The 21,856-nt window shown below is 34.3% G+C and overlaps 5 protein-coding genes across 5 annotated transcripts; 1 reads left to right on the top strand and 4 right to left on the bottom strand.

Moving 5' to 3' along the window:
* Nucleotides 1-1,228: 1,228 nt before the first annotated feature.
* LOC106620360 (larval cuticle protein 65Ag1-like) lies at nt 1,229-1,720 on the top strand. The gene has a single exon (XM_014238844.3). It carries the CDS (start codon nt 1,289-1,291, stop codon nt 1,595-1,597), a length of 309 nt encoding a protein of 102 aa, XP_014094319.1. The 5' UTR covers nt 1,229-1,288; the 3' UTR covers nt 1,598-1,720.
* Nucleotides 1,721-2,827: 1,107 nt separating this feature from the next.
* On the bottom strand, nt 2,828-3,406 carry LOC118681820 (larval cuticle protein 65Ag1-like). Its single transcript, XM_036368088.2, has 2 exons — nt 3,228-3,406; nt 2,828-3,106 (listed from the first exon to the last, which is right to left on the bottom strand). Exons 1-2 carry the CDS (start codon nt 3,344-3,346, stop codon nt 2,908-2,910), a joined length of 318 nt encoding a protein of 105 aa, XP_036223981.1. The 5' UTR covers nt 3,347-3,406; the 3' UTR covers nt 2,828-2,907.
* Nucleotides 3,407-9,746: 6,340 nt separating this feature from the next.
* Nucleotides 9,747-10,348, bottom strand: LOC106620517 (larval cuticle protein 65Ag1). The gene is made up of 2 exons (XM_014239039.3): nt 10,164-10,348; nt 9,747-10,041 (listed from the first exon to the last, which is right to left on the bottom strand). The coding sequence occupies exons 1-2, from the start codon at nt 10,280-10,282 to the stop codon at nt 9,843-9,845; spliced, it is 318 nt and encodes a 105-aa protein (XP_014094514.1). The 5' UTR covers nt 10,283-10,348; the 3' UTR covers nt 9,747-9,842.
* A 2,936-nt stretch (nt 10,349-13,284) lies between these two features.
* Nucleotides 13,285-13,883, bottom strand: LOC106620528 (larval cuticle protein 65Ag1). Its single transcript, XM_070111295.1, has 2 exons — nt 13,697-13,883; nt 13,285-13,574 (listed from the first exon to the last, which is right to left on the bottom strand). The coding sequence occupies exons 1-2, from the start codon at nt 13,813-13,815 to the stop codon at nt 13,376-13,378; spliced, it is 318 nt and encodes a 105-aa protein (XP_069967396.1). The 5' UTR covers nt 13,816-13,883; the 3' UTR covers nt 13,285-13,375.
* A 2,091-nt stretch (nt 13,884-15,974) lies between these two features.
* LOC106620805 (endocuticle structural protein SgAbd-6) lies at nt 15,975-18,050 on the bottom strand. Its single transcript, XM_014239430.3, has 3 exons — nt 17,876-18,050; nt 17,647-17,762; nt 15,975-16,393 (listed from the first exon to the last, which is right to left on the bottom strand). Exons 1-3 carry the CDS (start codon nt 17,882-17,884, stop codon nt 16,207-16,209), a joined length of 312 nt encoding a protein of 103 aa, XP_014094905.1. The 5' UTR covers nt 17,885-18,050; the 3' UTR covers nt 15,975-16,206.
* Between the last annotated feature and the right edge of the window lie 3,806 nt (nt 18,051-21,856).

Genomic DNA, 21,856 nt, shown 5'->3' with positions numbered 1-21,856 from the left:
CGATTCAAAATCCACAGATACCTATAGTTCTTCACCTTCTACATAAAATATCAAAATACCTAATATAATATATATAACGCTTTTCGAATTTTTGGTTGAGTTTATACCAAAAATATTGATCAATATGTAAGATATCTTAACTAACGTGATATGTACCTGTGATCTTGGCTATACTTTCGTTTGATGCTAAAACAAAAGAACCCACGAAAAACGAAGGAGTTTTGTTTGTACGAATATAGAAATCTTCACAATCCTGACGTCGTGCCTAATGTATTTTTCTTTCAAATGCCCTACGTAAAAAGTAACGGAACGGAACTTTCGAAACTGAATAAACCTTATTTCATTATTATTGGTTCAGAATTGGAAAGCTGGTTGATTTTGCTATCGTGCTTAAAGACAACAATATTCTTCCTCTACATAATTTGAAACTTCACTGAGAACGTCTGAAAAATAAGACAATAAATTTTAAATAATATTCTGACAAAACAAAAATTAATTGCATTCATATGCATATGTATATCTTTAATAAAATAGTGTACGAAGACACTGTTGGCTTCAATATTCATATTTAGGACTACAGTTAGACAAAAATATTTTATTTTTTTATTTTATATATATATATATACTATTTAACTGTTTGAACGTGTTTCTTAACAAACCATTACCGGCATACGCCTCAGCATTCAACGCCTTTAAACACTACAAATTACATAGCCTTGCAAAGCCATGAAGGCGTGATTATGATTTCACAAAGTAAACAGTATTTAGCGCTGCAATCTGCACATAGTAACACAAATTCCGATTTGGAAGAGCTTTTGATTATTTTTGGGATTGTTTTTTTTTTTTTGATATTGTTATAAAAGAAAAGATGAAAAATAGACTTCTTTCAAAACTCACATCAAAAAGAACAACAAATAAAGCGTTATCTGTAAAGAGTAAAAAATCTGCTGGCTGAAGAAGATTTAACTAACTTAAACTTGTTTACAGTACAAAAGCTGCAACGCTGAGGCAACCAATCCAACAGACCGTAAAGCGTCAAAGGTAAACATGACAAGAGTCAATGAAAACCCGCGTAAACATACAAAAAACATGGTAAGAAAAAAAATTAAATACGTTATTAATTTGAACTCAACAAAACCTAGGAAATAGATTCGTTAAAACCGATTGAGAAGATAAATTTCAAATTATTATTTAGTAATTGTATAAATAGCATGCCAGCGAATGTGAATATGTCATTCAATCACCATCAGTTGATAAAGCACAGCATAGCTATACAAAATAAATCAAAATGAAATTCGTCATTGTGTTCGTTGCCCTCTTCGCCGTGGCATTGGCTGCTCCTCCAGCACAGCAAGTTGAAATAGTACGTCAGGACTCCGATGTCCAACCCGACGGTTACCGCTTCGGTTATGAGACCAGTGATGGCTCCAAGCACGAAGAACAGGGTCAGCTGAACAATATCGGCACAGATGAGGAATCCATTTCCGTCAGAGGTTCATACAGTTTTGTTGCCGACGATGGCCAAGTCTACACTGTCAACTACATTGCCGATGAAAATGGTTTCCAACCACAAGGTGCTCATTTGCCTGTTGCTTAAATAGACAACTAGAAGTCAACGCGTCGAAGGATTTTTTGTTTGTACATTATTTGTGAGAGTATTATTGAGAGATAAAATTCAATAAAATACGCTTTATTATATTTTTTATACAAAAAAAGTGGATTTTAAATATTCTGGAGATCATTTTCCCCGAACTATGTAAATACTATATTATTATATGGCCTAGAGTTTAGACTCTAAACAACTCTATACTAACGCGCTTTCTGAATTGGATTAAGAAAACTATAGTCCTACAACGAATCGGTATATCGGTCAAATACTCTTCTGTAATACAATTCATTCTTGACGACGAAAAATAGCACTTTATAAATTATTCATCATATCTATTCTTCTAACATGAAGAGACACTCAGTTTATTAAGTTCACAAATGTTTCAATCATCATGTTCTAATCTAACCAATATATAATTTTCAAATCATATATAAAAGTTGAAGTCCATTCGATACAGCAACACAAAGTAATACTGTTTATTGATGGGCTTACGGTTTTCAAGGTTGTTGCAGATAATAACATTTGAATCCCAAAAATAATAACTGAAACCTAGCCGACCAACTGTTGAGTTTTCGGGCACTTTGAAAAAGTCGCCTGAGTTTTAATGGCAACAATCATTTAGCGAACTGTCGACTGGACTCAGATGAGTAATGATATATCCATGTTTTATTAACTGCCAGGAATCGACGCAGAGACTGAACCATTGAAGATGCTGAGGCAGATTTTCCGTAACACTTATTAAGCTATTGCTTTGCATCAACGGTGACTATTCCAATCAGAAAAAATGGCTTATCAAAATACGATGAGATCCACTTTTTCAGTGTCATAAAACTTTGACAGCCTCTATAGTTCAGAGGAGAACAAACAAATTAACTACAGAGCCACACGACAACAACATCAATAAAAATTACAACAATATTGCTCTCGGGATATTATAACAATATTTCGTTTCAAAACTGTATTTCTACTAAAATAAGTGAATGCGAGCCAGTGAATAAATGACGACAGATTTTTGTCTTATAAATTTCGTGTGAGCAACCCCCACTGCTTATTGTTCTTAAAAAATGTCGTATTTGTTGTTAATGGTGTTGTTAGAAGTCAAAGTGAGCCAAGTGACTCACAAGAGGAGAATTACACATATTTCGGGCTTTTATGACCTTTGGCAAAATATTAGTAATTATATTTGTATCTAGTTATTTAAAAACCAAAACATATATATTGAATTGTTCAACAATCAAAACGTTTTTTTATTTATATCTTAACAAACAACAGATCACATCCAATTATGGTGCAATAACTTATGCTTCAGGGGCAACGGGCAAATGAGCACCTTGTGGTTGGAAACCGTTCTCATCGGCAACATAGGTGACGGTGTAGGTTTGACCATCATCAGCGACGAAAGAGTAAGAACCACGGGCAACAATGTGTTCATCCTCAGCGCCAACATTGACCAAATGACCTTCTTCGTCCTTTGATGTACCATCGCTGGTCTTCAAGCTATAAAACACAAACGAAAAAAAGTTATTTTCTTAAACTTTATGTGAATGTAGTTCAATCAACTTAATTCTATATAAATTAACTTGCAAATAAGGACTTTTTCACAGTATTAATGACTCACGCGTAGCTATATTTCTCGGGCTCAACATCGGATCTCAATTCGACGATTTCGGCTTGAGGAGCAGCTGGGGCAGCATAGGCCAAAGCGAAGAGGGCGACGAAAACAATAACGAATTTCATGATGATTTGGTGTTTTTGAATTTTGTGCTGGTTGTGCAGATTGCGAGATCAGACGACTAACTGTTGATCTTCAAAATTTCCAAGATGTTTTTATATAAAAGTTTTATAAAAACAAATGAATAACCAACAAAGGGCATACGCGCATATATTTATTTAGTAATTCTTTAACACGCGTTGCTTTTTGATGATGGTCTGGTGCGGAAAAAATAGTGTGAAACAAGTTTAGCTGGAATTAAAAAAAATTAGCATCAGCAACTTTATGCAAATATGTTTTGTCTAAAATTAGCAAAAGCCTACCAATGTAAATGAGTGGCGTTTAATGTGCAAATGGGAAAAGAAAACGGAGAAAGAAGAATACGAAGCGTAGTGTGAGAGAATTTAATAGTAGAATTAACTTATATTTATATCGCTAATAAATTATGAATTTCAATAATGACATTTATTTGAAAATGAGCCACATTTATACACGCATTTACCAATGTTTTGACGTCATTTCTAGAGCGTAGCTTTAGCAAACCGACGTCACTTAATTGATACAGCTAGTAATTCAATGCAAATTCAAAGTGGTAGACCATGCTGTCACCGATGAAGGCACCAAGAGCTACTCTATTTCGAGTGGGGTACCGCAAGGCTCGGTTTTAGGCCCCATTCTATGGAACGTGATGTATGATGGGGTGCTAAGAATAAACCAACCAGAAGCCGTTAAATTAGTCGCATACGCTGATGATCTTATAGTGGTAGCAGTGTCTAAACATCTTGATGACCTCCGGAGCAAATGCAATGAATGTGTAAACAGTCTGCGGCAATGGTTCTCCTCAAGGAGCCTAGTACTGGCTGAGCACAAAACAGAAGTTCTCCTAATAAGTACGAGGAAAGTAGAGAAAAGGATATCTCTCACCATAGGGGAGTGTGAGATACAATCACAGCCACAACTAAAGTACCTGGGAGTAATAATAGACTCAAAGCTTAAATTTAAGGAGCACCTAGAATACACCTCGAGTAAAGCATATAAAATCCTCAACGCCCTATCAAGAATGATGGCAAATAAGGGCTGCGTGCGTTCCAGCCGGCGAATTTTACTCGCAAAGGTAATAAGATCGGTTATATTATATGCGGTCCCAATATGGATCCAGGCGTTTAACATTAAAGCATATACCAAACAATTAAACACAGTGCACCGGCTGTCGGCACTAAGAATAATCAGTGCTTTCCGAACAATATCCAGCGAGGCTGCTGAAGTAATAGCCAGTATGATGCCCATTGACATCCAGGGTGAAGAATTCGCGCGACTATACAAGTTGTCAGCAGAGACAACTAAAGAATCCAAAAAAGAAGAGAGGAACAAAAGCATGACAATGTGGCAGCAACGGTGGGAAACCTCACCCAAAGGACGGTGGACACACAGACTCATACCGGACATCCGCTCGTGGATAGACAGACGACATGGGGACCTGGATTTCCATCTTACCCAAATACTAAGTGGACATGGGTGCTTTAGAAGCTACTTGCACAGATTCCATCGGGACACTAGTCCGAACTGTCCGGCGTGTACAGAGTGCTTAGAAGACTCTGAACATGTATTATTTCACTGCCCTCGCTTTGTAAGCATAAGAGAAAAACTAAAAACTATACTTGGTGGTAGTTTTACGGTGGAAAATTTGACGACACTCATGTGTCAGTCCACTGAGAACTGGAACGCTGTCAGCGAAGCGGCAGCCTCAATCATGACAAAACTGAGACATATAGAACAGATTAGGCGTCCGTCAGTCCGTACAATAGAGGAGACTTAAATGTCTTATCACCCCCACGAAGTAATACTTAATCAGGTGGTTCCGTGGGAGGGATATGCGGTGGGAGTAGGTTAGGTTTAGCGGATTAAAGTCCCGCACTTCGGCTTTCGATGCTTCCCCCTACTTAAAAAAAAAAAAAAAAAAAAAACCATGCTGTCAATATTTAGATACTACTATATGCTTTATAAACCATTAGTGTATAGTACTTTCGCCTCATTCTTGGTCTGAATTATAATTATATGAAGCAGTTCTGAATCAATTTACCAAAATTGCAAGAGAATATTTATTATTTTATTTATTTATTTATTTATCCCAGGATACAAAGTACATATTACATATAAAGTATGCACCTATAGAGTTGTTACAAAACACCTGTACATAGGCCTGGTAATATTAGTTTATTATAATTACGTACTAATGTATTAATAACAAATGTCATTTATAATAGAAAAACAAAAGAAAACATAGTATTTTTAAATATCAGTGTCTACAATCCACTCAGTTATTTTCTTTTTGCTTGCTTTATTTTTAATATTTAACAACTTTAGACTCAGCGGTAACATATTGTAGTATTTAATTGCTATATATTTCGAGTCTTTGTAAGATATAATTTTATTAATCTTTGGTAACTGTAACTGTTTAGCTCTAGCCTTACCTTTATATTCATTAAATACCTCTCTACAATCAGAATAATGATAACATAGTGACTCAGAAATAAACTTCTTTTTAATACCCTGTACGGGTGTTCTCTCGTTTTTATCACATAAATGATTAATTAATTTATCTTGTATTTTTATTAACAATTTTGTAACATTCTTATAACTACCTCCCCAGGCAATTATTCCATAGTTGACTATACTATCGAATAATGCGTAATAAATTGTTTTTAGTGCTTTCTTGTTCATAATATTTTTAAACTTTGAGAATATAAATAGAAAATATCTAGTTTTTTTTATGACTTCTTTGATATGAATATCCCATCTCATGTGACTATCAAAATATATACCTAAGTATTTACTATTATCAGTTCTTTTAATGGTCTTATCATAAATTTTTAACTCAAAACTTTTTGGAATACTGTCTTTATATGAACCGAAAGTTATATAGTTAGTTTTTCCAACATTTAGAGTTAAGTAATTATTACACATCCAATTCCCTATTAAACTTAACTGCACATTCATTTGTGATTCAGCTTCCGCCCAAGATTTACCTATACATTTAACTATTGTATCGTCTGCATAAGCTGCCAAACAGTTTTCAGGTAGTTCCTTAAAGATATCATTTATATATAGAAGAAAAAGCAGTGGTCCCAAGATTGTACCTTGCGGCACCCCTATTTGCACTTTACATGATTTGCTTTTTACCCCGTTAACTTTAACAACTTGATATCTGTTTTTAAGGTAGTCACGAATTAAATCAACAGCGATTCCTCTGATTCCATATCTATATAATTTATCCAGCAATAAAGCGTGATCTACTGTATCAAAAGCTTTTGCTAAATCCAGGAAAGCTATCACTGTTGAATTATTTTTATCAATATTAGTGTATATAAAACTGGTAATTGCTACAATTGCATCCTTAGTGCCTTTATTTTTTAAGAAGCCATATTGGTTTTTCGCAATAATTTTTGAGTCTGTTATGAAGTTATAAATTCGTTTATGTATAATTTTTTCAAAAACTTTTGCTATATTAGAAAGTAAGGATATTGGACGATAGTTATTAGTTTTATATTTGTCTCCTGATTTATGGATTGGTAGGATTTCTACACATTTTAATCCATGTGGCCATATTCCTATAGTCATACAGTTATTAAAGATAAATTCCAATGGTTTACTAATAAATTTACTTATTATTTTTAAGACTTTAGTGTTGATTCCATCAACTCCCCCAGCTTTGTCTTTTAGGTTTCTAATTACTATTTCAATTTCTTGTTCATCAGTTGGCTTAAAGAAAATTGACTTAGCATTATTTTCTATATTATAAACCGTACTGTTATCTGTTTTTTTCATTTTATCAGCTAAATCTATACCCACATTACTAAAAAAATTTACAAAAGTATCAGCAATTTCCGCGGAGTTAGTGATCTTCACATCATGTTCGATTAAGTAGTCTATATCTTTAGATGCCTTTACATTTTTGCCTAATTTATGATTTACATAATTCCATAAGTCTTTACTACAATTAGATTTACTATTTATCAAATTACTCTCATAATTACACTTAGCAATTTTTATAACTTTGTCCAGTTTTTTACAGTAAGTATTGTATTTTGTTTTTAGTTCTATATTATCTTTATGTTTTTTCCATTTATTATATAACTTCTCTTTAGTACGACTTCTTCTCTTTAGTACGACATTGAGCGCCTAACACATTTTATTAGGAGCGCTAACATAGATTAGGTTAGGTTAGCCCAGAAAGCCGGTCCATTTTAATACTTAAAACTCCTATGTATTGATCAAAAAGACCCACATAATTCAACAAACCGCTTTGAACGTATCATAAATTTGAGCGCTGACATAGGTTAGGTTGGATTAGGTTAGAATCGAGGACAGGTAGTGTTATAAACTTCAGCAAGGATCTTGAGAAAAAATACCTCCATAACTCAACCAATAATTTTAGTGCTGACTTAATCTAAAAGAAAATGTATTCAAAATTATAAAATAGTTTTATAACATACTGTCTGCCAAAAATTCACCGCAGCGTGCCCTTTACATACGCCAACTGTAACGTTGTTAGAGGACACCTCACTGTTTGGAACAAACAACTTCTACTTTCAGCAGAGAAGTAATTACAGATAACACACTCCAAAGATCTCTCAGAAACATTGTAAAGTGGAATCAGCAGAATGCAAAGCATTTGCAGAAAATTCTGTGACGCTGGGAAATAACTTTTGCGAATTTTCAATATTCAGCCGATTGATTCGGGATAGAGTTTACGGCGCCCATTATTTAAAATAGAAATTTCAAGGAATCCATAAAGTTGTTAAATGGTATTTAGTTGAGTATATTATAACACAATTTTATGTATTCCTGTACCATTTATACTATATTCTCGGTAGATGACGTGAGTTTTTAAAAACCGAACACTGATTTTGAGAGTGATGATTTTGTAAGTGGGAAGGAAAATTAGAGTCCAAATGAGATGTTTAGAGCTCATTCTTAATATTAGCATATAACAAGTGTTATAACTGTAAAACAATCATGACCAAAATATGTGAAATGCTGCTGGCACGAAAAACTTAGTGGTGTACTAGATGTATATGTACATCCAAGTAAACTCATTTGCTTTTTAAATAGTTGAACACTAATTCAAAAGATATTTACAGGGATTTTCAACTCGCAATTACAATAAAAAATGCGTTCATCAATTATTTTTCAGTGGATTTTAAACCAAACTAATTTACAGTGACTTTTTAAAACAACGTTTTTGAAAATCAAATTGAAAATGCAGTTATTATTCCAACACGAGTCCCTAATATATCGTTTGAAAAGCATTATCTTCATCCATAACGTATTTATGTTTACAATGATTATTATTGGTTCATAGTATTATTAAGCCCGAATTAACGAATAATATTTCAAAAAATAAAATTTAACAAAACCCTAAACTACTAAATGCACAAAATCATGAACAACATGATACGAAACTTTTCGATTCCAGAGAAGGCGGTCAAACTGCATATCTTCCCTTTTTTAATTTGCCAGTGGTACATCTGTGGAAAGAATTAAGTTTTGAGATTTTTAATGTATTTCATGGGTATTTTTCGGTTTCCATTCCACAGAAAATTATACATAATTAACATTACTTTTTGAAGCGACCTATAGTATATTAGCGTATGTACATGTGTATTTTAATCACAAAGGACTTTCACAATAGAATTTAAAAATTTTCAATTTTACCAAATGTTTTATTATTTCCAAACAATTAGATGCTAAACATGAATTTTCTTTTTTTTTCTGTGCAATTGAAATATATATTTAATAAACCAATATTTTTTGATAATTTATTCGAAAATCAAAGTTTAAATAATATTTGCGGAGAATTCTGACAAAAATATGTATGCACGTTGACATTTGATACCAAAACTACCCTCTCTTTCTTAAAAAAAAACCTATATTAAATCTCTTTAAATAGAAGTTACAAACATGCCTATAATTTACTACAAATCTGCTTTCACAAATAACCCACTCTTTGCGCAATGTATTTCTGCGGGATCCTTAATGGTAGTTCGAAGTTTTGATTGTCATCTGTTCAGTAGTCCATAAACTTTCAGTGTTGCCAAGTTAAACCACGAGTCATGGCCTCTCTCAACAAGCAAATAGAAGAGCTTCAGATCATATTATCCACGCACAAAGTATCAAGCAGTCTAACCAACATAATACAAGTCTCCGTCCTCTGGTTCTCATATTTATATATATGAAAATATTTAAAATATAACTGGATAATGCTTTAACAGTTCAAGCACAACCGTACTATTAATTATATAATTATTGCTATATGAACTGAGAAAGCATTTAAAATTTAATATGAGTCGACCCCCATTAATTTACATTGTTCAGCACAACAACTCCACGAAGACTGTATGTCAGGAATAATATCTAAGAAACATATTCGATTTTTAAGTAATTTTGTTTTTATTCAACATCTTTTCACACTTAAACGCTAATAACAGTCCAAAGAAATACACTTCGCTAAAAGAAGTTGACTTATGCCTCAGGGGCAACGGGCAAATGAGCACCTTGTGGTTGGAAACCGTTCTCATCGGCGATGTAGGTGACGGTGTAGGTTTGACCATCATCAGCGACGAAAGAGTAAGAACCACGGGCAACAATGTGTTCATCTTCTGCACCAACATTGACCAAATGACCTTCTTCGTCCTTTGATGTACCATCGCTGGTCTTCAAGCTATAAAACGCAAACGAAAAGAGGTTATATTTTTAATACTTGTTTGTAGCTGGTGCAATCCATTTGATTCTCTATGCGATCTCTCGCAGTTAAGGATTTTTGTCACAGTTTTAAGAACTTACGCGAAGCTGTATTTCTCGGGGTCGACATCGGATCTCAATTCGACGATTTCGGCTTCAGGAGCAGCTGGAGCAGCATAGGCCAAAGCGAAGAGGGCGACGAAAACAATAACGAATTTCATGTTAGTTTTTGTTTGTTTGCTGGTTGTTCAGACTACGGAATCAGACTACTAACTGTGCTAGTTGACAAAGCTACTTCATGCTTTTATTCAAAAATTCGGTGATTAGCAGCGTACATCTGCAACGCCAAAAAGAAGTATGTAGAGACAAAAAGAAAACAAATATTGATTCTTAAATTTGATTAACCATTTGTTGAAAACCGAAAAATGAAGAAAAAACTAGTTTTACTAAAAGAGAATTGTTAAGGATTTTTTATGAATAGATTTTTGCTTAATCTTTTCTGAATGTGTGGTGTTTAAATGCATTAACAGGTAGGAAATAAGATAGAGCAAAAGCAAAATAAATGCAGTGACGTCTGTAGAAACCTTATTATTATTTAAGAAATACGTTTGACTAAAGTTTTTGCAAAGAAAAGTTATTGTTATAACTTTTTATGCCCTGAACATTGAATATATTGAGTTTGCCACGAAGTTTTTAACACCTAGAACGATACATCGGAGCCTCTATAAAATATATATTATATATATACCTGATAAGCGTTACGAGCTGAGTCGATTTAGACATGTCCGTCTGACTGTGGATATCGGACGAATCTAGCATATAGCTGCGTGCAAGCTGATCGAACAAAATCAAGACCAAGTAAGGTAATATTTTTTATTTGACAGGATAACTTTTGCATATGCCAACATAACATAGCTACCAAAGCAATACAAATCAAGGTACAAATATTTGTATACCCTTTAAAGCTATATAAGAAATTCACCTGTGAGGGGTATTATAACTTCAGTGCAAAAAATACTTCTACTCGATACCATTTTTCTACTGAACTAACAACAATAAAATGTTTGCCATTGCTAGGTGAATGCGAGCCAATTTCCGCCAGCAATGAATGAATGACGATTATACCGTTAGTTTCGAGTGAGCCACTGCGAACCAGCGCTATTAACTTGCATGTAGCGTGTTTTGGGGTTTATTCTTATATAGATCATATATTTGGTATATCATAGCCTATATGGCGTATTATTACTTTCCCTTTCTGGAATATTAAATGTATTTTACTTTGATAGATTAACGTTATAAACGCCTATACGCCAAATGTCGTGACTAAACTATGACCAATTGGCATTACATTGAACTCTATAAAAACTTGATATCAAAACATTCGAATACAGTCGAAACAACGGGATGAAAAGAAATTTCTCGTGTTTTAAAAACGCCACTCTTGATGGTGCTCATAAATATTTGAGTAAGTGAAAACTTTGTGCGAATGAGGTGCTACGAAAATTCGCAAGCGACAAAAGCCAACAAACATGCTCAACTGAACAATATTTAGAGTCGTTCAATCTTAATGAACACGAATGCTTGATTCAAAATGCGACAATGGATGAGAAAAAGCTCTATTGTTACACCCCAGAGTCTAATCGGCAGTCATTCGAGTCGATTGCACGCCGCAATGAACCGAGTCTAAAAACTATCTTTGAAAATGGAAAACCTATCGCTGATAAAGAGTGGTGTTTTGAAAATACGAGCAATTTCTTTTTATCCAGTTGTTTCGACTGTATTCGAATGTTTTGATATCAAGTTTTTATAGAGTGAAACGTTTTTGGAATGCCTGAAGGACGAAATCGAGGAAAAAACGAAAGAACTGTTTCATCAAAACAAGAAATACGATGGCAAACAGCGGCGTACTCAGAAATACATTTCCGGGGGATTTCTGTTGAAATTTTGTATCACGTTAAAAAAGGGATGATACTTGTATAGTACACCACGTTAACTCATTAGTAAATTATATTTACTTTTCAACTGAACAAAATTTTTCGCATATGCTAAAAGTGCTTATAAAACGAGATCCAGTCTTCTGGGCTGTGAAGCCATGATGTTTAAAATTTCTTTGCTCAAAACATCATTATCTCTATGGACACTGAGAAGAGCAAGGCCGTTCATTCTGTCATCACTAGTCGCAGAAAGTAAGTTTTCAGTCAAAAACGATATTTCACTGTGGGCAGCTGATACCGGTAGAGTTGCAGCGATCTGCAGATATCGATGCACAGTTGGGTAGAACTTTTTGTCAGCAACATTTATTAATTTAAGAATGTTTCAGACGGAACTTAACCGCTATTTTGAAATCAAATTAAGTTATTCCATACTGTAGAGCATTAAAAAATAATCAACACGCATTTCCTTTAAATTAAATTTTTACTTAAGTTATGTGAGTTTTAATTTTAGCATATTTAGATATGCTGTGCTTGCTTGTGAGGTTAATAATACTTTAGGGATTTGAACCCCTAAAACGCTTTTTGCGTACGCCTCTTATGGCAAAACTTCGATTTGGTTTGAAATTGTATCCACTTCTTCCCTTTTTTTGCATCTGGCCAAATCGACGTTTTAGATCTCAAGATATTTCTCACTGCTAATAAGTCCTCGAGACCGAGGCCGATTTTGAAACAAAAAACCAATGTTCTACAAAAATGGTATCGGTAAGTTGAAAGATCACTATAATCGGGGTATCGTCGCCGATTGTAGTACCATCGATCACTCCAATCTGGAAATAAACTGCTCGGAGAATCTAACTGTTAAGTACTTCTCTACTCTGCAGCTACATTTTATAACTGATAATAGAGGCAAGAGATTCATAAAGCCCTTTCTGACAGTTAAACAAGACATTATTACTACTTCAATACCACCAAAGTGTTTCAATATTGATATAACGACAATACCTCTAAGCCATAACAACAAACCTAATCACGTCTTGCGCTATATGTACCTTAAATTAGAAAAAAGTGTGTGAGGAGTTTGCCCTAGTAGCCCATAATACTTTCTATAAAGTGTTAAATCCAAAAATTTCTATAGTGTATAGACCTTAACTTTACCTTACCGTAGTTATGACAAACTAATTTGAGAGTGAATAACATAAGATTTCTAAAGTCCTAAATTCAATTTTTTAAGGCTGTAAGTTATTAGACCCTCTATAGAACCCGAAGTTTATAAACAATTAATGAAAAAATTCGTTTTTGACTTGTTCACTCTTTAATTTTAATTAACATCCATTCATAAAATCTAATAACAGCTCCACATTCAGTTGTCGATTATTGCACTTAAGCCACTGGGGCAACGGGCAAATGAGCACCTTGTGGTTGGAAACCGTTCTCATCGGCGATGTAGGTGACGGTGTAGGTTTGACCGTCATCAGCGACGAAAGAGTAAGAACCACGGGCAACAATGTGTTCATCCTCAGCACCAACATTGACCAAGTGACCTTCTTCGTCCTTTGATGTACCATCGCTGGTCTTCAAGCTATAAAACACCAACGAAAAGAGGTTATATTTTTAATACTTGGTTGTAGCTGGTGCAATCCATTTGATTCTCTATGCGATCTCTCGCAGTTAAGGATTTTCGTCACAGTATTAAGAACTTACGCGAAGCTGTATTTCTCGGGGTCGACATCGGATCTCAATTCGACGATTTCGGCTTCAGGAGCAGCTGGAGCAGCATAGGCGAGAGCGAAGAGGGCGACGAAAACAATAACGAATTTCATGGTGATAGTTTGTTGTTTGCTGGTTGTGCAGACTACTGAATCAGATAACTGTGTGATGATTGGTTAAGATTGGGCAGTTGCTTTTATACACGATTCTACAATTTATTTCGCTTTGACAAAAACAATACAAAATGTTAATCTAATTTTAATTTATTCTAAACTAGATTTTGCACTTTTGGGCTAAATATGTTCTGCTCAATCATTGCATAAGATGTGTATAAATGTATGCATGCCTTCTTAAATAAAATTAACATAAAATATGCTGGCGTGGTTTTTGACTAAAAAGGCATATTGAAACCAGTTTTGTTTTTTTAAATTTAAATATAAAAAACTTCGTTTTAAGTGACAAAACTATGCACATACACGTGCAATCTAACGTTAGCATTTGCAAATTTAATTTTTACGGTTTGTCATTTTATCCGCTGGTCATCGAACTGTAGAACTTATGCATTTGTTGACGTCACAGCCTTTAAGGAAATTATTATTAGAAGTTAGAAAAAATAAAGTAAATTTTTGTGAGTATTGAACTTTCACTAATATCTTCGAGTTTACTTACGACCAGCTTACACTATAACTGTGAAGAAAATAAAGTAGCCTTACGAGAATAAAGTCCTAAAATATGAAAGAACTACTCTGTATGCTATTAAAAGGTCCATGCAACTAATATAATATTTTAAAGTGAATCAGCGATTGAAAAAAATGCTCAAAAAGTTTAAAAAGCTTGATTGTGAGTAAAAAAAACTCAAAAAATTCTCAAAGGCATTTTCTCCCTTTTTTAAAGCTGCCGTGAACTTTTACAACCCCTTTGCTTAGTATCACAGAGAAAAGTGTATACGATTTCCTTGTTTTAGACCCTCAGAGTTTTATCTTTTTTTTTTCAAAGCGAAAATAAAGTAGCCTTTAGAAGCGAAAGTCCCGAAATATGCGGAAACTACTCTGTACTTTATTTAAAAGTTCATTGAAACTAATAAAACATTTTAAACTGATTCAGCAATGGAAAAGAAAAAGCTTATAAAGCTCGATTGAAAGTAAAAAGGTCAAAGGCATTTTTTTTATCTTTTTTGAGGTGCATTGAACATTTACTAAGAACTTTGCTTAGTACTACATAGAAAAATGTGTACGTTTTTTCATTTTTAGACCATAAACGTATGTTCAGTGCAATGAACACGCTGACTGGGACCAATTTTGAAACGTATTACTAATCGTTCTACAAAAAAGCATCGAAAAGTTGGAAGTTATAAATTGAAGGATATTTTTACAAAGTGGGAGAAGCGGAAGGATTTATACATTTGTAGTAACTAATATAATCAGTGTGTAACTGAGAAAGCTCCAAAGAGAGAGATTACTACACAAAACCAATTTTACATACCTTTGAAATTATTTCTCTCTTTCAAAATTTGTAAGCATTCCTCTCACTCCTATTTCACTTACTCTAAAGTTTTTCACTGGCGGTATGAGTTTTATCTTTCGTTTTCACATTAAACTTGTATAAACTGGTTCCGTTTATTTTCGATGTAATTAGTAACATATTTTTTAAAGTTATCATTCGTATATATAATTTTCTTTTATTTATTTTGCTAGTTTTTCAGAAATTAACACCTTTGCCAAATTTTTGATCGCTAGTTCATATAAAAAGCTGAATTGAGCTGCATTTTAACAGTCACGAAATAGCTTAACATTTGACAATTGAAAGTTTAGAAAATCAGCTGAGCACAAGAAACAAAAAGATGAAATTCACTATCCTTTGCGCATTCGTTGTACTTTTGGTTGCTCAAGCCACGATTACGACAGCCACACCAGTCGAGAAACAGGTGGAAATTGTACGTCAGGATATCAATGTTGCGCCAGAAAGCTACAAATTCGGTTTCGAGACAAGCGATGGCACACAACATGATGAGGAGGGTGAGCTGAAAAATGTTGGAACTGACGATGAGGCAATCGCTGTGAAGGGCTCCTACAAATATGTAGGCGACGACGGTATCACCTATCACGTGAGCTACACAGCCGATGAGAATGGCTATCAGCCAGTGGGCGAACATTTGCCGAAAGTTTAAATGCATAATTTTGGTTGAGTGCATTTGCTTGTTAGTGTTTAAATGAGCACCGAACAAAATGCAAAAAAAAAATTTTTTTAAAAATGTTTTGAAATAAAAGTCATGTTTTTGACACTGACTGAGACCGTTACAATTTTTGTATTTATTTATTTAAAAAGTTTTTCACACACACATAACATCTTCTACAACTTGTACGTATTTACAACTTCTCCATCCAGCAAGAGTTTCATTCATAAGTCGCATATGAATGCACAACTTTACTGTTTTATTTATTAATGAGTTTTACTATGATTTCGTTCCGTGAGTTATACCTTAATGTGGATGCTGTGACATCAGTTTACTTCGGTATATGTGCACCCTCGGGTTGATAGCCGTTTTCATCGGCCACAAAGTTAATGGTATAGGTTATTCCATCGGGTCCCACCCAGGAAACGCTGCCGCGCACAGAAAGTGATTCGTTTTCAGTGCCGGCATTGTTGAGAACAGCCTCTTCGGTGCGAGTTGTGCCATCACTCAGTTTGAAGCTAAATTTGAAGACGGGAGTATTAATGTAATTTGAGTAATATTAATATATTATTTGTATATAGGGTGATTCTTTATTTATATATGATATATATATGGGTAGTCCTTTGAATTTTTATTAATAATTGAGGTAATGTGTCAATAAAAGAGTTATTGAGTTATGAGTTGATTGTCGAAACTCCACGAAGAACTAAAGAAACTATAAGTATATGTAAAGATAGTTTTAAAGCCAAAATTAAGAACTTGTCAAGTTTGTATGGCCGCTATATGCTATAGTCATCCATCTGAACAATGTGTTAGCAAATTGTGGCGTTGCTTTAGATAATAATCTGTTCCAACTTTCGTAAAGATATCTTATTATAAAAAAGTTTTCCAAACAAGCACTTGACTTTGATCAGTCAGTTTATGCTATAGGAAACCGATCTGAACACTATATTCGCAATACAAAGTATTGATTTTGCTCGCTCAGTTTGTATGGCGGCTATATGCTATAGTGGCCCGACATCGACGCTCCCGACAAATGAGCACCTTTTTGAGGAGAAAAGGACGTGTGCAAATTTTAGATCGATATCTAGTAAACTGAATCGGTATATTTTATGCAGTCTCCAACGTTTTTTTCTATTGAGGGTATAATTAATTAATAAATAATGAAGTATGATTCCTAAACAAAGAGCGATTATCAATTTCTTGATAGGAGTCTGCATAGTGTAACCTTAATACCTTCCATCAGGGACGGTGTTATTTACAATAATTGGCTTAAAAGGGCATGAAAATAGTCCTCCACTATTCCTAGACTATTCTTAATTCCTTTGAACTCAATTTTATGTAATACTTACAATTGCTTATTCAAACTGTTCAGGCACTTCTGGACAAGTGTTTAATGAAAACGATCTAAATCGCTAATTGATCGAACAGTACAAAGTCCTACTCCTTTTCTTTAATACCTAAGTAAATTATTAATACTTCTGAGATGCTCTTTGTTTCTTATCTAATTAAATTAACATTATACTGTCGCCCAAACTTAGGCAAATGAAAAACTAATGCAAGACCGATACATGATTTAGTAATCCTGGTACTTTTTGAACCGATCTTACTAAAAGATCTGGTATACTTGAAGAATGGTATATTTCTCGCAATACAAAGGAAGAAATTCCATAATACGAGTTTAAGTACCCTTTCATTTTCAAGAAGGTTTCACAATTCCCATACCCCAACTCTCATTTGTGTTAAAACTCGTAAATATGGCTAAACTTACCTGAACTTATAACCATTTAAGCCTATATTATCTACCTCCTGTTCTAAGATCTCGACAGGAGCTTGTGGTGCAGCCAAACTGTAACCGAGCAGGCACAAAACACTCAAGACTAGCATCTATTTGAGGGGAAGAAAAAAAGGCGGACATTAACAATAGCTGTAACCAGTTGCTCAAGGCAATCTTTGTCCTTGCAATTATATTTATGTCCTTCACTAGCACTTTCACTTACCAATTTCATATTGGCAAAAAAATAAGTAAAACTTATAACACGAAACAAAAATGTCACGGATAGTGTTAAGCGATTGCGTGCGAATTTTTGTATTCGAAACTTTTTAGCGCTACCGATTTAATGCGGTAATTGCACGTCTTGCTCGCTCGAAGGTAGACAAGAATAATTTTTGCAGTGCACTGCAAATGCATTTTATAGTCTTGACTGATCAATGCACGCCATGGCACGCGTCAACGCATCCGCCACAGCCACCATTTAGAATCAGCAAATATCATACGAGCTTACCTATATGGCAGTGCAAGAAAGAAGAAGCGCCAACATTTTCATTTACATTTACATTAGCTAGCTTAGCAACAACAAATGCAACAGGCGCTAAATGCATAAAAAATGCAACGACCAAAACTGACTTGACGTACCATTGCAAATTGGCAATCGCAAATAGTGTAGCCAACACACTGTGGTCCACAGCGGCGTCATGCCATAATGCTGAATGCAAGCGCGGAACAGAGCACATGCACACAGTCATACGCCGTGGTGTCCACTTTGCGCACATAGCAACTGCTGCAACGTCTAATTTGCAAAACAGCAACAGCAATTGCTGCAGCGACGACGACTGTGACAGCACGGCATGGCAGCAGTCTAACTTGTTTGCACGCTTAATTTTATTTATTGCCAATACAAGCAGGCTCGCGGGTGGGACGCTCTTGCACAACAATACTCATACTCATGCTCATATGTAAATGCTTGTACTTAGTTCACTATTAATAACTAATCGTTGGCTTGCGCTGATTTACGCAAATAATGTAGAAATTTTTACTATCGCTGCATTGTCATAATTTTTCGGAATGACCGGCGATACCAAAGATGTGGCAGCGTGAAGACATGCGCCTGCGCAATACAAGCTTCGCGGCAGTTTTCTGCAATTCTAATATACTTGTATGTATCTCAGTGGCAACAACAACAAACAAAGTTGCATTGGTAATCGTTTACAGCAAAACTTTTTTTTATAGTCAAAGACGCACTAACGCAATGTTAAGCACTCGCCAGTGGCCTTCAGCAATTTATTATTGAATTGGTTTTCATTTAAAGAAACGCGTTAGAGAAGTCAGCAGTTTAGATAAATGAACAAATTGAAAAATAAGCAGAAAGATGGGTATGCGTGAACTGAATTCTTTATTTTACTTTATTTATACCCTGTTTGGTAGTTGGCGAATGTGTAAAATTTTAAAAAAGTCCTATACCAGCGAGGTAGAAAAAGTTAAGTTCAAGTTCAAGCAAACATTAGGTATTCATAAAAATGCATCCCTCATTAAATTATGGACCAATTGCGATCACTAATTTACCGTGTGCCGATTATATATGCTATTTACCAGATATTAATAGATTAAATCAAGATCATTTAATATCATCAAAATCAAATAGGTAGATCAAAAAAATCAATGTGTAGACGGTTTCAAAGTATCTACAAATGAAAGTGTGTGAATCAGCTTTGCTTTTTAGTTGCCGACTAGCGATTTTTACAATATTTTCAAAAAAGATTAGTCCAAGTGCCACCCTGGAATAACAGCACATGGACAAAAACTGAATATTTAAAAAGTGAATCTTATTTTTAAAAAAAATTAATACTAGCTGAAATACGAAATCAGTGCATGAGAAAGGTTTTAAAACTAACACGGACAACTATTTTATAAATACGATATACTTGTATTGAAATATTCTTGAGATATGTACAGTTTAAACAATTTATTTTTTTTCAACGACACGTTTAAAGCCTGCGTACGACTGCCAATGCTGACTTAACTAAACTGCCTGCAAAATTACCAAAAATGAGATTATTAAATATTTACAATACTCACTCGGTGTGTTAGAGCTTCAAGTAATTACAAATAATTGTTGTGCGGCAGTTATGTTTGGGGTATAAAACACCAAAAGCTCTCATAAAATTTGCATTCTTCACCAAATTTAATTTGGCATTAAGCATCTGCAATTGATTTTTGCGCAGTTTTCGGCATGCGAGTTAACGGCCGCTCTCGGCAAGCGAATGCGAGGAATGCGAAAGGGGCTTAATAGTACAAGTAACATCGTTACTGCTGGAATTAAAATAATGCAATTTAAGTGTAGGTAATTATTAGTTAGTGCTATTCGCGTGCGTTTTTAATTACAATGTTGAACTTCGATTAAACTTGTTTATTTGTTGTCCTATATTGTCCTCTGTTATTAGGTATACAAAACAATTTCCAAAAATGAGTCGAATGGAGTTTTTCAATTCCATACTCTATGTTTTATCATGTTAATGGTTTTCTTGTCGGCCTTGGCTTATTTTAGATAAACTGTTAACCTTTTACGAACATAACGGAAAATTTAATGGGGCTGATCATTTTCCCAAGCTAGCTCAGTATTCGACGTATTTGTGGTTGACGTTTACAGCCGCCACGACCGTAAAGGCAATGTTTTACAAAAATATGCGATCTTTTACTCTCGCAACATGTTGCTACAGAGTATAATAGTTTTGTTATAGGTATTGTATCATCTATAATTATTCGAGACAGAGATGAAGTTATATAATTATGAATATAAGTGGTGGCGATATAAATTAAATTTGTTGTCTTCCAAACGACTAAAACTATATTAACTAAATCTGCTCAAAACAAATCCTTTTGGCACCTCCCCCGATAATGTAAAAATTGGTAAAATTGCGAACTCAATAAATGAACTAGTCAGAGACATCAAGTTTTACACCCGAGGTGATATAAAAAGGCTCCATATTAGCGGTATTAAAATTGTACAATAGGCGTGGCATCATCGCCCCCTTTTATCTGAAATCACACATCAAAGAAAGAATCAAATAATTTCCACACAATATCGCCTACTTTCCATATACAACATTTTGAAATTCCACATGATTATTTCACACTACAGTATATAAAAAAAGTACCACTAAATATCTCGAAACACTCCAAAGTTGTGCCCTTTGGGCATGGCAACCTACGTCACAAAACTCGAAATTGGACCATAATTTTTCAAACCCCCAGATAACAAGTATGTGTGCTTCAGTACCTATAACTGTTATTTTACTGAAAATACAGGTAATTCTTTGGTATATATTGTTGAAATTCAGTCAAATTTGAATTTTTGCTGACAATAGTGTGCCCTTGGGCCAAATCGGTTCAAAACTTCCCGGGGTGTATACCTTATATAAAAATTGTCGAACTTCAGGTTGACTTTATACTGTATATATCGTTCTCTTTCTAAAATCCGTGTATGCTTGTGCTTAAAATAGGTCAAATCGAGTGAGTATTTTCTTTAGCCCCATATACCTAGTATACTGATTTTCAAACGTCTGGTCATTTTAATCCCTAATATATTTATTTCCATCTTCTGACTGATATTTTCTTCATATACCTAATATATTAAATTTAGGCAAAAACACCTGAAGGTATTGAACCGGCTTTGATCCTTGCGAATTGCGAGAGTATAAAATTTTCGGTTATACCCGAACATAGCCTCTTCTTATTTTTCATTGCTTGTTTTCAACGATAAAAGGTATTAAGAAATCTCAAAGTAAACATAATTGATAAAAATTCTAAGGGAATTGATTATTTAAAGCAATTATAATAAATAAGAAGGATAATATTTACTGCTAGATGAAGACAACACTGCCAGTTACCAATATTTTATGTTAATGACAACTTATATACCATATATGCAACCATGGAATAAAAACTGGTTAATTTATGCACTTATCTCAAAACCCAAAGTTAATCCAACTTAACCGGAATTACAGATTGATGTACGTTGGTTTCATCGATACTGCTCAGTACCAAGTGATAATAATATGCAAAGAATTTTCGTTGGCACCTAAGAAGTTTCAGGCTGGAAAAGCGAGTATTTGCATTTATTTTAAAGCAAAGCTATATTTAACTCTTAATGATGAAATGACTTGCTGTAGATGTGCTGAAATCTTAAATTCACTTGCACTTT

This window comes from Bactrocera oleae, chromosome 6 (genome assembly GCF_042242935.1).
Source record: "Bactrocera oleae isolate idBacOlea1 chromosome 6, idBacOlea1, whole genome shotgun sequence".
NCBI classification, from domain to species: Eukaryota; Metazoa; Arthropoda; class Insecta; order Diptera; family Tephritidae; genus Bactrocera; species Bactrocera oleae.
This window is presented reverse-complemented; position numbering and strand designations above follow the sequence as displayed.